Source organism: Neophocaena asiaeorientalis, unplaced genomic scaffold (genome assembly GCF_003031525.2).
Source record: "Neophocaena asiaeorientalis asiaeorientalis breed wild unplaced genomic scaffold, Neophocaena_asiaeorientalis_V1.1 scaffold450, whole genome shotgun sequence".
In the NCBI taxonomy this organism is placed as follows: Eukaryota; Metazoa; Chordata; class Mammalia; order Artiodactyla; family Phocoenidae; genus Neophocaena; species Neophocaena asiaeorientalis.
In genome coordinates, this window is record NW_020175674.1 from 3,169,996 (window position 1) to 3,183,033 (window position 13,038).

The following is a 13,038-nucleotide window of genomic DNA, read 5'->3' on the forward strand; positions in this document are numbered from 1 at the left end:
ATATAAATATATGTTTATAAATTCAAACTGATATAAGTAATTGAATATTATCTCCCATTTTCAACCTATGACACTGAGAGATGTAACACATACCTCAATCTACTCGGAGTTAGGGATATACGTTTGGGATTTGTGCCTATTAAAATAGGATGCACTAAAGTATAGAGGAAGGAGGTCCAAAGTAAGAGCCCTGGGCTTACAGTCTAGGTCACGTCACCAGTATGAATGGGTAAGTCTCTTAATGTCTCTCAATCTGAGTTTCACCTTTCATAAAATAAGGATGATGGCCCTCTCAGGACTAACTCTGAGGGTTACTATGGGCAACAAATTAATTCAATCTCGAATCTATAAATATTGAGTAAATACTTTTATTAAATTATGTAGCATTATATAACTTTTTAATATTGTTAATATTATTTCATTAAGCTGAAAACTCCTATTCAAATATTTAATTATCAAACCAACAGTAACACCAAATAGGGTCGGAGGAGGTCTGCATCTACGTGGGACTCAAGTCCAAAGACCAAACATCAAATGTGATCCAAAGGACCACAAGGCAGGTCAGCAAGGTGCCGACACAGCAGGCTGAACGGTTTCCCTCCTGTGTCCCTCAGGAAGAAAGAACTGATGGATGTTCTAACCCTCCTGAGGCCAAGAGGAGTAGCAACCCGGCAGCTACTTCCCAGATGCATGACTGCAGCGGGCCAAATATGCCCTAAGGTTGCTGCTATTTAGAAGGAAAACCCAAGGATTTTCTATTTCTTTGCACCACAGAAGGTAAGACTTAAACCCTTTATCTATGAGAGCAGGGGAATGCAAATAAACAAAAACGTATCATAAATATGCTATTCTTTTCCAAAGAGAATCGTTTTCTAGTTGTCAGTGTGGATAAATACATTTTGAAGCAAAAATACTCTTAATTTTAATCTTCTCCTCTTTGATGTGAACTGCTCACAATACAAAACGGTTAATACCAAATGCCCTTCCAAATCACTGCATGGAAAAAGCTATCTGTTAAATAGTTTGGCTCATTATTTCAATAAATACAGTTATATAACTCACATACTATGAGAGAAAAGAAACAATATTAAATTGTTAAGAAAGTTACATTAATATTTACCTTTTGTGGATGAGTTATATTTTTCTTGTTCTTCAATGAATTAAATGCACATAATGATGGAAACAAAAGAAAGAAATCAGCAAATTTATAGTTAGACATGGAAATGTGAATCAACACGACGGCATGGATAACAAAAATACATAACATATAATGTGACATGGTAAACTGCAGTGAGAAACCATGAGGAAATCTCAAATATGGTACTAAAATCAATCAAAGAAAGAATGAATGCAACAATTTAAAGATTTTAAATAAAAACAGAAACATTGGGGAATTAATATTGTATACTTGGCATTTGAAAAGTATATTTTGTGTTATTTTTTTCTTGCCTTTGAAGAATTGCAAAGTATTACAGCACTCACTTTACTAAGACATTTTAACCTTAATCCATTGTGACTTTTTATTGTAAATGTATTTAAAAGCATATTTAACATTCATAACTAACATTTGCATTTCAAAAATGATAGCATTTCAGATAATTTGAAAAAGCATATAATAAAAAAATAAATTCCAATTTTTTGCTAGATAGTAGGCATTTTGTCTTCACTGTGGAAAATATTCTGGCACATTTTCCACCTGGAAAAAAATATATTTTAATTTAAGTAATCCTTTCTTCCTCCTCAAATTACTGTAATTATGTTAAAATATCTCAAAGTGAAATTGTTCTTTGCACACTGTATTTCTCAGACATTTCTTAAGCCTTTCTCTGCCTCCTTGTTGGTGTACCATTTACTGAGAAATAATGGCCTATCTAGATATTTTGAAGGGGAGTGCCATTAGTTCTAGGTAGCAGAATTAATAACAGAACACATAAAACATAACTGGCACATCAAGTGTTAGTTTACAGTTTATGAATGATCTTTAAATACATCCTCTTAAAAAAGGCAACTAGGTTGCACACACACACAAAAATCACTTGGTTGGTTTCAGAAAACCATACATTTTTATGCAACCAATTATGTTGCTTTCAGTCTCACTCTACCTAAGGGCTACATTGTAATACAACATTGGAACACACCCAGAGGAATTTCCTGAAAGTCTTTGCTCTCAATTATCACATACCATTTGAGTTACCTAAATTTTAAGGCTACTTTTTAGTGACTTTATCTCAAAATCTGCATTGTTATCACACCTCTTCTTTTTCCCTAACTATACTTCAACATAATCAGATTCCATGTAGCAAATAGGCTAGCATTATTAATTTTTAAAAGAAACTTTAAAATACTTTTTCAAAAATTAAGTAAGTGTAACCTTTCAAATTATATGTTAGCTTTTAAAATAATATATATTGTTTTATCGCACAAGGAGAGAGTAGTAAAATTGAATTACAAGAAAAAAAAACCAAACAAGAAGCATGCAAACAATCTATGGATCCTAAACAAAATAATGTAGATAATTGTAACCAGAAACTGTGTATGAATAAAATTATTTTATAAGTTCATCAGGAAGTTGTATCACTATTCAGGAATCTAAACCATTTGAAATGTTTGCTCCTAACCAACAACTGCTTATCAACTCAGTTATCTTTTTTAAAAAAGAAAATTACACTTTGTTAAAAATTAAAAAAAAAAACCAGAAATATACATAAAAGAAAACTGGTAAGAAGTCAAGTGTGGTAGAACTTTCACTGATTGCAAATAAACTGCATTCTGCATCGGTCTTCATGGCAGACAGAAGAAAATTTTAACATATAATATGGAAAGAAAAACATGACATGATTCCACAGCCCTAAGAACATCAATGAAATCCATCTCAAATGGATTAGACAACAGCTAAATTCCATCTAATCCATGAATCAAATTAGAAGTTTACTTTTAAAAACATATTCTAGGACACACAAAGATGTCATGAAAACTGTTCGGCTTGAAATAGATCCATAATAAGACGAAGGAGGACAGTATCATCATTTACCAAACACCCCAAAGCACATACTATTATCATACAGTAAACCAGATCCATTTTAATTATAGAAGAATACATAGTTACAATAATACATGTTTGTTGTCATATTTTTTAAAGGTTGTATCTATATGACTCTTAAGATGATAAACTTCAAGTAGCAAGTGTTTAGGAATGTACTTGTGATATTAACTATCAAAATAACTCCACCAATTTCATCCTCAGTCACTCCTTTCTTCCCACCTCAATTCAATCTTTACAAATTGGTGATTTCTCTGAAAGACAACTGTGAATATGAATATCATAAACAGTAATGTTGACTGATATCAACAACAGAACATGAGCTTTTATAAAAACCAAAGTCCAGCATACAATCCATCTGACTTTGTAGAAGCAATTCTTATTTCTACAGAATAATAAAACTGTAATCTCACTATATGAGCGTTATATGCAGTACCGTTATATACTTTTGAACCGGAAGTGTTTTAGCAACTGGAGGAAATGCAAAGAATTTTAGAAACAAATGACTTTTTGGATATCAATCTTTGGCACACTATGGCCAGTAACACTGAGTTTGTAGCGGAACGCTAGAACCTGTAGTTCTTTTAGTTGTGCAACAGGAGTTCATGAATGGATAAGTTAAATAAACACCACATTTAAAAAAATAAATTTTAAAACAATTTCATCTAGGCTACTGCTAATTACAGTCTTAATAACATTAATGACGAATTATCTTCTCAAAATGTTCCCAGATAAGAGAAAGTCTGTTAAACACATGAACTGAGAATTCCAAAGAATTCATTGTTATTTCAGAAAAGAAAGTCAGAGTTTCACATAGCCTCATATTTTCCTGATTAAGTAAATGAATACCCTTATAATGACCCTGAATACTAAAGTATGATATATCAACAGGATATATGATTTTAAAAAATAATACAAATCCAGAATTTATTGTAGCAGCATTTTTGTGTCAATATACTGATACTTCTCAAATCTACACTAATTTTTCTATAACCAAGTACTCTGTGTACAAACCCTGCCTGATCAGTGTTTGAAACAATGTGTTTATCTTCTTAGACCACTAACACTTCGGTGATACATTCAGTAAAGCTCTTTGCGTGAGTAAAACACATACCCAGCACCCACAGTACAGAAGGAAATATACAAGTTTTACATCAGAAACAACCAACACTGTTGAGAAAAATATGCGAAATGTTAACCTTTCAGTTGTTTCATAGGGATGAAGAGTTTCAATACATGATTTAAACAGAAGTCCACTGCATTCATATTACAACCCCCAATTAAACAGTATTTCACTAAACTGCTTAACAAATCTCTGGTAATATTTATGTGATAACATTTACCGATAACAAATCATTTCACTTACTGAGAAATGGGATAGCACCTTGGGTCACATGAAGGAAACAGTGACCCTTTTAACCTGGTATTTAAATCTTCTTAGGCCAGGTGGTTTAGTGAATTTAATTTCCACTACAACCTGCCCACCCCCCAACATCTCTCTTTCTAGGAAGATAAAACACAATGTGTACATGCTTAAAATAAGGGAAATTTACGTGATGTTAACTGTTAAACAACACTCAAATGTGTGTTCTAAGTCAGTTTTTCACCATCAAACTTCTATAAAAAATACAAGGTATTGCAGGTAAATTAAAAAAAAAAAAACACTAGCAAAGCCTTCAATACGATTGCCTCATTTAAAAATATTTTTAAAACAAGGTTAAAAACGTCTTCCTTTAACACATAAAATACCACATGGTACTGAGGTTTTTAAAGTTTTATTTTCTTCCTTTGCACCTTTGGAAAAGGTATCCCTAGGGCTCAGTCTGTTCTTTTAATTGACCATCTAAAATTCATTCATTCACTCACTCAGCAAAAACAGCACATAGGCCACGAACTGTTATAACTTGGCGCCGGGAATAAAACTCTAAGACACTTGACTTCTTAGGATTTATCACACTACGTATCATCAAGACACTATTCTTTCAATAGAAGGAGTATAAAAAGAGGTGGCTCTCAAATCCGAGATTTTGTCAGTGCTCTCTCTATGGATACCTTGTTCTGCACTGCCGCTCCTCCCTGGCACTTGTGGGAGCTGCCTGCCCCGAGGGCTGCCAAAGGCTGTGTCTGCGGGCGGGGACCGCGTCGGGCTGGCCTGCCGGTGCACTCTGTGGGGAGAAGAAGCAGGGCAAACGAAACGATGAAATCCCAAAGGGCCTGACAAGGATCTCTTCCTTCCTACTGTTCCTCTTAAAACAGACGTAAAACCCCTACCTGGGCCTTTGGAAGCAAAATCAAGTCCTTTTTATGATGTGTGTAAAAGGAATATTACCAAAAAGGGCTACAAGAGACAGGGAAATGTCTGCCACGTAGAGTTCTGCAGAATGAATTCCTGAACCGGGCAGAAGGGAACGTACTTCTTTTCATTAACTTTCTATGAAGTTGTGACTTTCTGTTAAGTTATCCATTTTTGGTAGTGCTGGACCTAGTATATCTACTCACAGCCTATGAATCTTAACAACATGGGTAAATGATTTAGGAAAGGCTGTTGCCTATATCGCTACAATTAAATCCATATAAGTGATAAGAATAGTTCTGGCTGCAGACTTTTATAAATTACCATTCCCTTGCACTTTACGTTTAAATAGGAAAAATCTGAAAAGATATTTATAAAAATAACCTCAGGCACATGCTATGAACTATCCTGGTGAAAAGATCAAAACTACAAATACAAATTTAAGAAGCGTGAAGATACATCACTATTGTACAGAAGTAAGCTGACCTCCATCTGCTGGCATTCAAACTTTTTTTTTTAACTGAAGAACTTTAAAACACTCTCAGCTTTTACTGAACAAAGATGAAAGTTTTCAATTTTTTTTTCTAATTCCTCTTACACTTTTTAAAGCAAGTACACATTTAATTCCAGGTAATTTCTTATACAGAATTTCACATAATTAAAAAAAAAATATATATATATATGAATATGCCACAAACAGATGGAAGGACATAACACAGGCAGATTTAATTTTTGATGATGGCTAGTTGGCAGGAAGTATAGAAGAGAATACCACCAGCACAGTGAAGGTAGATGCAGGTAAGGGAGGGTGTGGAGAGGTTAAGCGTCACAAAGAAAGGATTAAGAACTATGGTGTCATAATGAGTGACAGTGTCAAGAGCTCAGGAAGGTACAACACCACACCAAGACCCAGAGGCAGACACGGAACAGCGACCTTGTCAGGAGCGGAGAAGGTGGTGCCGACCCTCCGGGGGCAAGGTGGTGCATAGAACACAGTGTTCTGACACTAGGGTGCTCACTCGAGCGGGAGCGAGCGGGATGTTTTCCCCTAAGCACTAGCTGATCAGTCGCTCTCGGGGCTGCGTATCCCCTTCTAGAAAGACATGGTGGGAGAACCCTAAAACATTAGGGTCAGAAAAGATCTTCAGTCAGCAGGCCACATCCACTTTGATACCAGCACATCTGTCCAAGGAAAACCTGGTTACTCTTACAAGACAGTGATTTTAAAACCCAGGAGCAAACCCATCACACAGTTACTGAAATGGACCTCACATCAAACTGATGCATTATCGCGAACGTGCACGCCTGGTGGTTCTGAGCGGGCCTGTCTGGACTCCTCCAGTGTAACAAGCCTCTCAAGTCCCACAGGGGCAAAGACTTCTGTCTCTTGTTTCTTACTGAGCTGTATCTCTGGTGCCTAGAACACAGCAGCACAGAGAACAAGAGCTCAGTAGAGAGATCTGGATTTGAATGAGTGAACACAGTCAGGACAGTGAACTCAGGGACACTTCAAGCACTTGCCTTCCAGAAGAAGCAATGCACTGGTGAGTTCTGTGTGTACTTTTACAATGTTCATAATTTATCTCTGCAACAGGGAAGTCCATACCAAATAGGGAGCAAAGGGAAGCTGTCTTCTAAGGTTGATTTAAGTAGACCAACAAATTAAAATGATGAAGTAAGATGGGGAATGCTTCATTTTTGAACTGACTAAATGCAGATGGCTGATATATGGATAAAAATATGTCCTCTGATGTATAAAAGTAGCTGAAAAGATATTTGTCCATACATCAACAGCTATCTTAATATAGTGTTCAAAATTATTATGAAGCCAATTTCCGAATTAAGGACCAATAATTAAAAACTGATTTTTATATGTGACTATATATATGTATGTATATATATATATGCTTGTTTAAAGCAGACACGTTTTTGCTTTTTTCATCATTTTCAGTACGTATTTTAAATAAAATGCACATTTAAAATACCTAATCTGTATTACTTTTCATAGTGACAGAAGCCAAGAAATAACACTTCATCGTTTTGAAAACAATGCTATAAAATTCGATTAAGTAATTTAAAGTGTGTGAGAGTCAAGAATCCATACTGATCACAGGAAGTACATTAATTATTGAGTGATTTATTCAACTTGTTTACAGATTGACAATTTTTCTCAAGTAGAACGATTTTCACAGGTATAATTATTTTGATTCAGGATATCTCCTCTATTTCCAAACAATAAAATGGGAAAATGTCATATTTTAGAGCATAAAAAGGTACAGCTTAGGTCTTTAACGTGCATTTTATTTTATCGAGCTCTGGATTAATGCTTTATCAGCCCCTAAGGCAGATCCCGAAACCTGGACGGTCACTTCGATTTCAAAATTAATAGAAGAAAGGACTGACAACACATATTAAAACTGTTCATTCCATCTGGATTGCCTTCTCACATGAACTCAACTCTACAGAATTAATTTATGTGGGAAGGACCAAGGTGTGATCAAGTCCTTTCCAACGATAAATAATGAGTTTCTATCTATTACTCTTTAAAAGCCATTATCATGAGAATAAACTTCAGCACTCCTTCTACAAAATACACTTCAAAATACTTGCTTTGAAAGTTGGATAGTACAGTTTTTACCCTAGTCCTGAGAAAATTCATGGATCTTGCAATGTCACTAAAATCTTGCTTCATTTCTTAATGCAATTCATAAGCACTAAAAGGACTTCTTAATTGCAACTTGAAATGTGAATAATTTAGGAGGGCCTTATGCGGCCCCAAACTAAATGGAACAAATATAAAAAGCAATTTGAAAGGCAAATAAGTGGCTTTCTAGATGAATGTTACACAGATCTTCCCAAGCCACGAGCTTGCAGGGCCGAGAACAGTGCATCCTGTTAGGGGTTAATCATTTTGCCCCAGGGCTGTTTCTCCTTTGACACAAGCTAAGAGTCCCTCAATAACAAAACAGTTCCTGCCACCAGCCAAACGATGACCAATATGAAAGCGTGGACCCAAGGGGGGACAAAGAAACCACTCTGTCTGAGGAAAGCCAAGGAAGGTGGCAGCAGGGCTGGATCACAGGAGGGGAAACGGAAGAAAGTGAAAATGCAGAGGCTGGAGAGAGACGAGCAAGGCTTTGGAGAAAGAGAAGGTGGAAACAAGTAGAGTTTGTTTCAGACAAGAGGAAAGGAGGGTTATTCAAGAAATGCTGAGGTTCAGGAGTGAAACGTGAGAGAATCCAGGCTTTTCGATGAAATGTTATGTGCTAAGGATGTAAGGGTGTCGGAGGGAAAGAGATCAAAAACCAGCACATTAAGGAGTGGAGCGGGGAGTGAGTGAGAGAGAAGGAGAATGACGGTAACAGCTATTCTCACTGGGCATCCACATGGCGCTGTCTACACATGCCAGCCACTAGTGTGTATGTGCGTGTCTAGACGTGTGTGTGCATGCATGCATACCACATACCTACACACGTGTCCTTTTCTGTTTTGCATTCTCACAACAGCTCTAAGAAGTGCTATTGTTCCTATTTTATAAATGGAAAAAACTGGGGGTCACAGAGTGACTTGCAAATGGGCAAAGAGCTAACGTGATAAAGGCGGGACCCACGCAGGTCTGTGAAGCTCCAACACTGCTCCCGTTTCTGCCTTTGAGACAGGATTGGTTTCTATATCATGAGATGAAACACGGTAATTTCACATCCCTGGATGTATTGCTAATCTTGTAAAACTAAATATATGTGCAGGTGTCAAAGTGCTTGACAAGATTTAATAGAATCGTTTTTTGAGAGTTTATAGGAACAAAATATACGGAAAATGGTATTTAATTGAATATCTACTCTGCTTTTTATGTGAATACATAATATATTTTTGAAACAAAAATAATGAGGGTTCTAGAGCAAAGTATGAATTCCAACCTATGACTCCAGTTCACCATCTCCAAACCCATTGCTAAATATTTACCGCTGAGTTCAACCTACGCCTTCTCTCTTCACCTAAAGTCTTAGGTGTTGTGACTTGAACTTAAGTAAAACACATTTCCCACCAAAACCTTAGGTTGTTAGACATTTCTGTTGCTGCATGCAGACATGCAGTGAATTGCTTCTATTGTGGCTTAAAATTAGAGTTCTTTTTTTTTTTTTTTAATTACTTGTTAAAGGATAGACATGCATGTGGTATTTAAGGTCACCATGGTTCCTCCCGTCATGGCCATTTCAGGCTTACACGGACTTTTTTCCAGAGTGTCAGCACAACATAAAATGCATAGGCAAGCAATTCTAAATACCAGTTGTTACCCCACACCCCCCAGTTAGGATGCAGAGAGCAAGTTCCACAAGAAGAAAAGACCCCAGAACAGGACGTGCAGTGGTTCCAGCAATCCACAAAGCTCAACTCACAGGAGGGTGAAAAGTTACACTTTTATTTACTAAGGAGCTTCTTCAGAGGGTCTGAAGCTCTATTGCAATGGTGACGCACCAAAGTCAGAAGTAGGTTCTGCCTTTCTTCTATCTAGAACTGGTTACCATATCTTTCAAAATATTTTCTTACAAGTCTGTTTCTCAAAAGGTCAAAAATTTTGAGGCCAAACCGAGGACCCTCAAAAAGTATGATCATCACAGCAAATTCTGCCAGAGGCCAAGGTGTGTCTGTGTGCTGGGGCTCCTCTGGGGAAGCAGTCAACTCCCGAAGGCCAAGGATCAGCATCTGAGCATTCATACTCTGGTCTCAATTCATCTGTAGCTACAGGTCAACTCAAGGTATCTTCTAAAGAAGTGAGAGCTAATGTAAACCTAGGCCAATTCTTCTTTTGTAACCAGCTATTCAACAATTCACTCAAACGCCAGGCATGTGATTTACACTCTAATAAAAATCAACAAAGAGCTTTGATTATAATCAAACAAATCCGCATACCTGAAAGCTTTGAGTTTTCTATATCAAACCTACAGCAAAGTAAGTAACGGTAAGAGGAATACGAATAGGGTCCTTAAGCAAACATTTGGCACTAGGAGTCGGCTGAATCCCTGCTGTTCCTACTGGAGGGAAGATTTGTGCTTACAGACGTGTTCAGTGTTGTACGGCAGATGCTCAGATAGCCATGGGCAGTGGACTCTAGAATCACCTAACGTTTTGTAGAGCAGTATCTTATTGTAATAATAATTGTTCACTGAAACTGTAGAACTGCACACAGTAGTCACTCAACTAGTAATTGTTAAATGAATGAAAGAATGGAATATAAAGAACATGAAACTTTGAGGAAAAATTTCAGTCTTGTCAAAATAATTGGAATTGCGTGTGCACGTGGCTCGGGGGGCTGTGAATGATGGCTGAAGATTTAAAATCATGTACATGCTGGTAAAGAGACTGCTATTAGCTGGGCTGAGAGTAAAGAATATATATACAGTGACATAATCAGTATTGTTTCATTACTTTCTTCTTGTCTATCTATCTGTCCATCAGTCTATCTATCTATCTATCTATTTCTCTGTCCATGTATGCATCAATATTTATCTATCTATCCATCTATCTTTCTGTCTGTCCATCTATCTGTCTCTCTCTCTTTTCTTCTATCTGTATCTATCTGTCCATCCATCTATGTATGTATGTATGGATGGATGGATGTATCTATCTATCTGTCTGGCTGTCCATCTATCTATCTGTTTCTCTCTCTCTCTTTTCCTTTACCTGTATTTACCTGTCCATCCATCAATGTATGGATGGCTGGCTGGATGTATCTGTCTATCTATCTATCTATCCAACCATCCAACTCTTGTAAAACTGAATTTCTACTCAACACTTTTTCTGGTTCCCAGGATTCTTGTTCCATTGTAAGTTAAGTTCCCTAAATAGTCGATATCTCCACAGACCATTAGCCAGGAACCAATCCGTCTCCTCTTCACACACAATCCTTGATGTGACTAATACCGACTCAGTTTTCTAACTTCATCTCAGAGGTAATGTCTTCTGGGAAGGCCCCCTTTTCGCTGCTCTCTATTTTATTCCGTGAAATTAACACATAGTGGTGTACATATTCGTTAACTGCATGGATCACTGAAGCGTACAGACTCCCTCTCAACCAAGCCTATTGTAACAGCCTAGCTGGTGTCTTGCATCTACACCTGGGTTCTTCAATTCACCTTCCAAAGTGTTGTTAAAGTGATCTATAATTCTGGAACTCAAAACTAATCATCTACTTCTCACGTTTAAAGCCTGTCCGTGGCTCATGGATGAATAAGGTAGAAGTTGAAATTCTACACCATGGCGCACGAAGTCATTTATAACAATCTCTAAGGATTTCTCCCGTTTTGTTTTCAGCCCTCTCTCCCAACTCCTGATAGGAATCCTATTTTCCCTCCCCAAATGGGTATGGTTTCCCCAAACTCAAGAGGATATGTCAAGGCTCAGTGTTCTCTAATACTGTTCCCTCCTCACAGAACACGCTGCTCTTCACATGTACTTTCATACACCTGGATTAGCTCAAGTGCCACCTGTTTGTGACCTATTTCCTAATCTCATTGCAGCCACCTCTTTTCCCTGTGTTCTCACTGTACGTTGTACACACCTCTACGGCAGCAGAGACACTCGAAGGAACGCATTCACTTACAACTATATCACCCTGCATGCTCTCAATACTGGTTGGATGAGTGGATATACGTTAATTGGATTTTTTGGTGTTTGTTTTGTTTTGTTTTGTTTTTTACAGCTACGTAAAAAATCTGTCAGTATCTTGTACCTAAAAGTATTTTAAAAATTTGTGGCAATGAATGAATTGCAAACAAAAGATCAGTAATCCCTTAATTTCTATATTAACTCAGCAAATATCTTAGGTTGTAATTACAAGTAGACTCTTAGATTATCCATTCGTAGAGGAGATATTTAAGAAGTTGGCGTCATTCAGATAAATAACAGACGCTCAAAATATTTGCATATTTCAGGTAATACATTCATTGGTAACAGTTCAATGATTTCAGAAACTAAATACTGATGTCTTAATATGTATATAGGAATGCACTGGATTTAATCCTCTTTAGTAATCGGAATGATCACTAAGAGAAATGCATGAGATGTTTCTTAAGCCCTAAGACTTAAGGGCTACCTTCAAATTACCCATCTCATTTTTTGAATGAGGCTATTCCCATATAGGAGACTTCTTTACACGAATGTCTTTAAGCATCACAACTGTGTTTAAGCACATGTCAAATGATAGAGAAGGCGCCCCAGAACATCTTAGTGAAACAGAAGATACCGCACAGCACAACACCAAGCCTACCTTTCTGCATCAGAGGCAGTGCCTTTCCTAGTCTGTTTTTGGGTGCTAGATCTTTCAGACTTTCTGGAGTGCCTGTGGAATGAAATGTTAAAGAAATACAAAATATATGATGAATCAAGCTACGGTCATCTCATACAATGATAAAAGCAATAGACATGAAAAATGGCAACTATTTTACCTAAATGGTTTTGTCAGCCCGTACTTTTTAAAATAAAATGAAAATAAAAACCAGAACTGGTACTGTGTGGAAGACACAAGTTTCCCAACAGGAGACACAGAAGCTGACACCCCATCAGTGTAGATGCGTTAAGTCTACAGCCTTGATGTCATGGGGGTTCCTGCTGGCAACTGTGCCTTCCTGAGGAAGAAACAAACTCAACGGTGAAACGCAGTGATGATAAACGTGATGACAGTTGTGGTTTAGGTGCTGAAAGACCA

At 37.0% G+C, this 13,038-nt stretch overlaps 1 protein-coding gene across 1 annotated transcript in view; it reads right to left on the bottom strand.

Annotated features, from left to right (window-relative positions):
* Nucleotides 1–13,038, bottom strand: part of RIMS1 (regulating synaptic membrane exocytosis 1) — a 395,670-nt gene that overhangs the window by 109,714 nt on the left and 272,918 nt on the right. Inside the window, 3 exon segments of the mRNA XM_024731859.1 lie at nt 5,093–5,205; nt 6,268–6,450; nt 12,601–12,672. Of these exon segments, the coding sequence (XP_024587627.1) occupies nt 5,093–5,205; nt 6,268–6,450; nt 12,601–12,672 (368 nt within the window).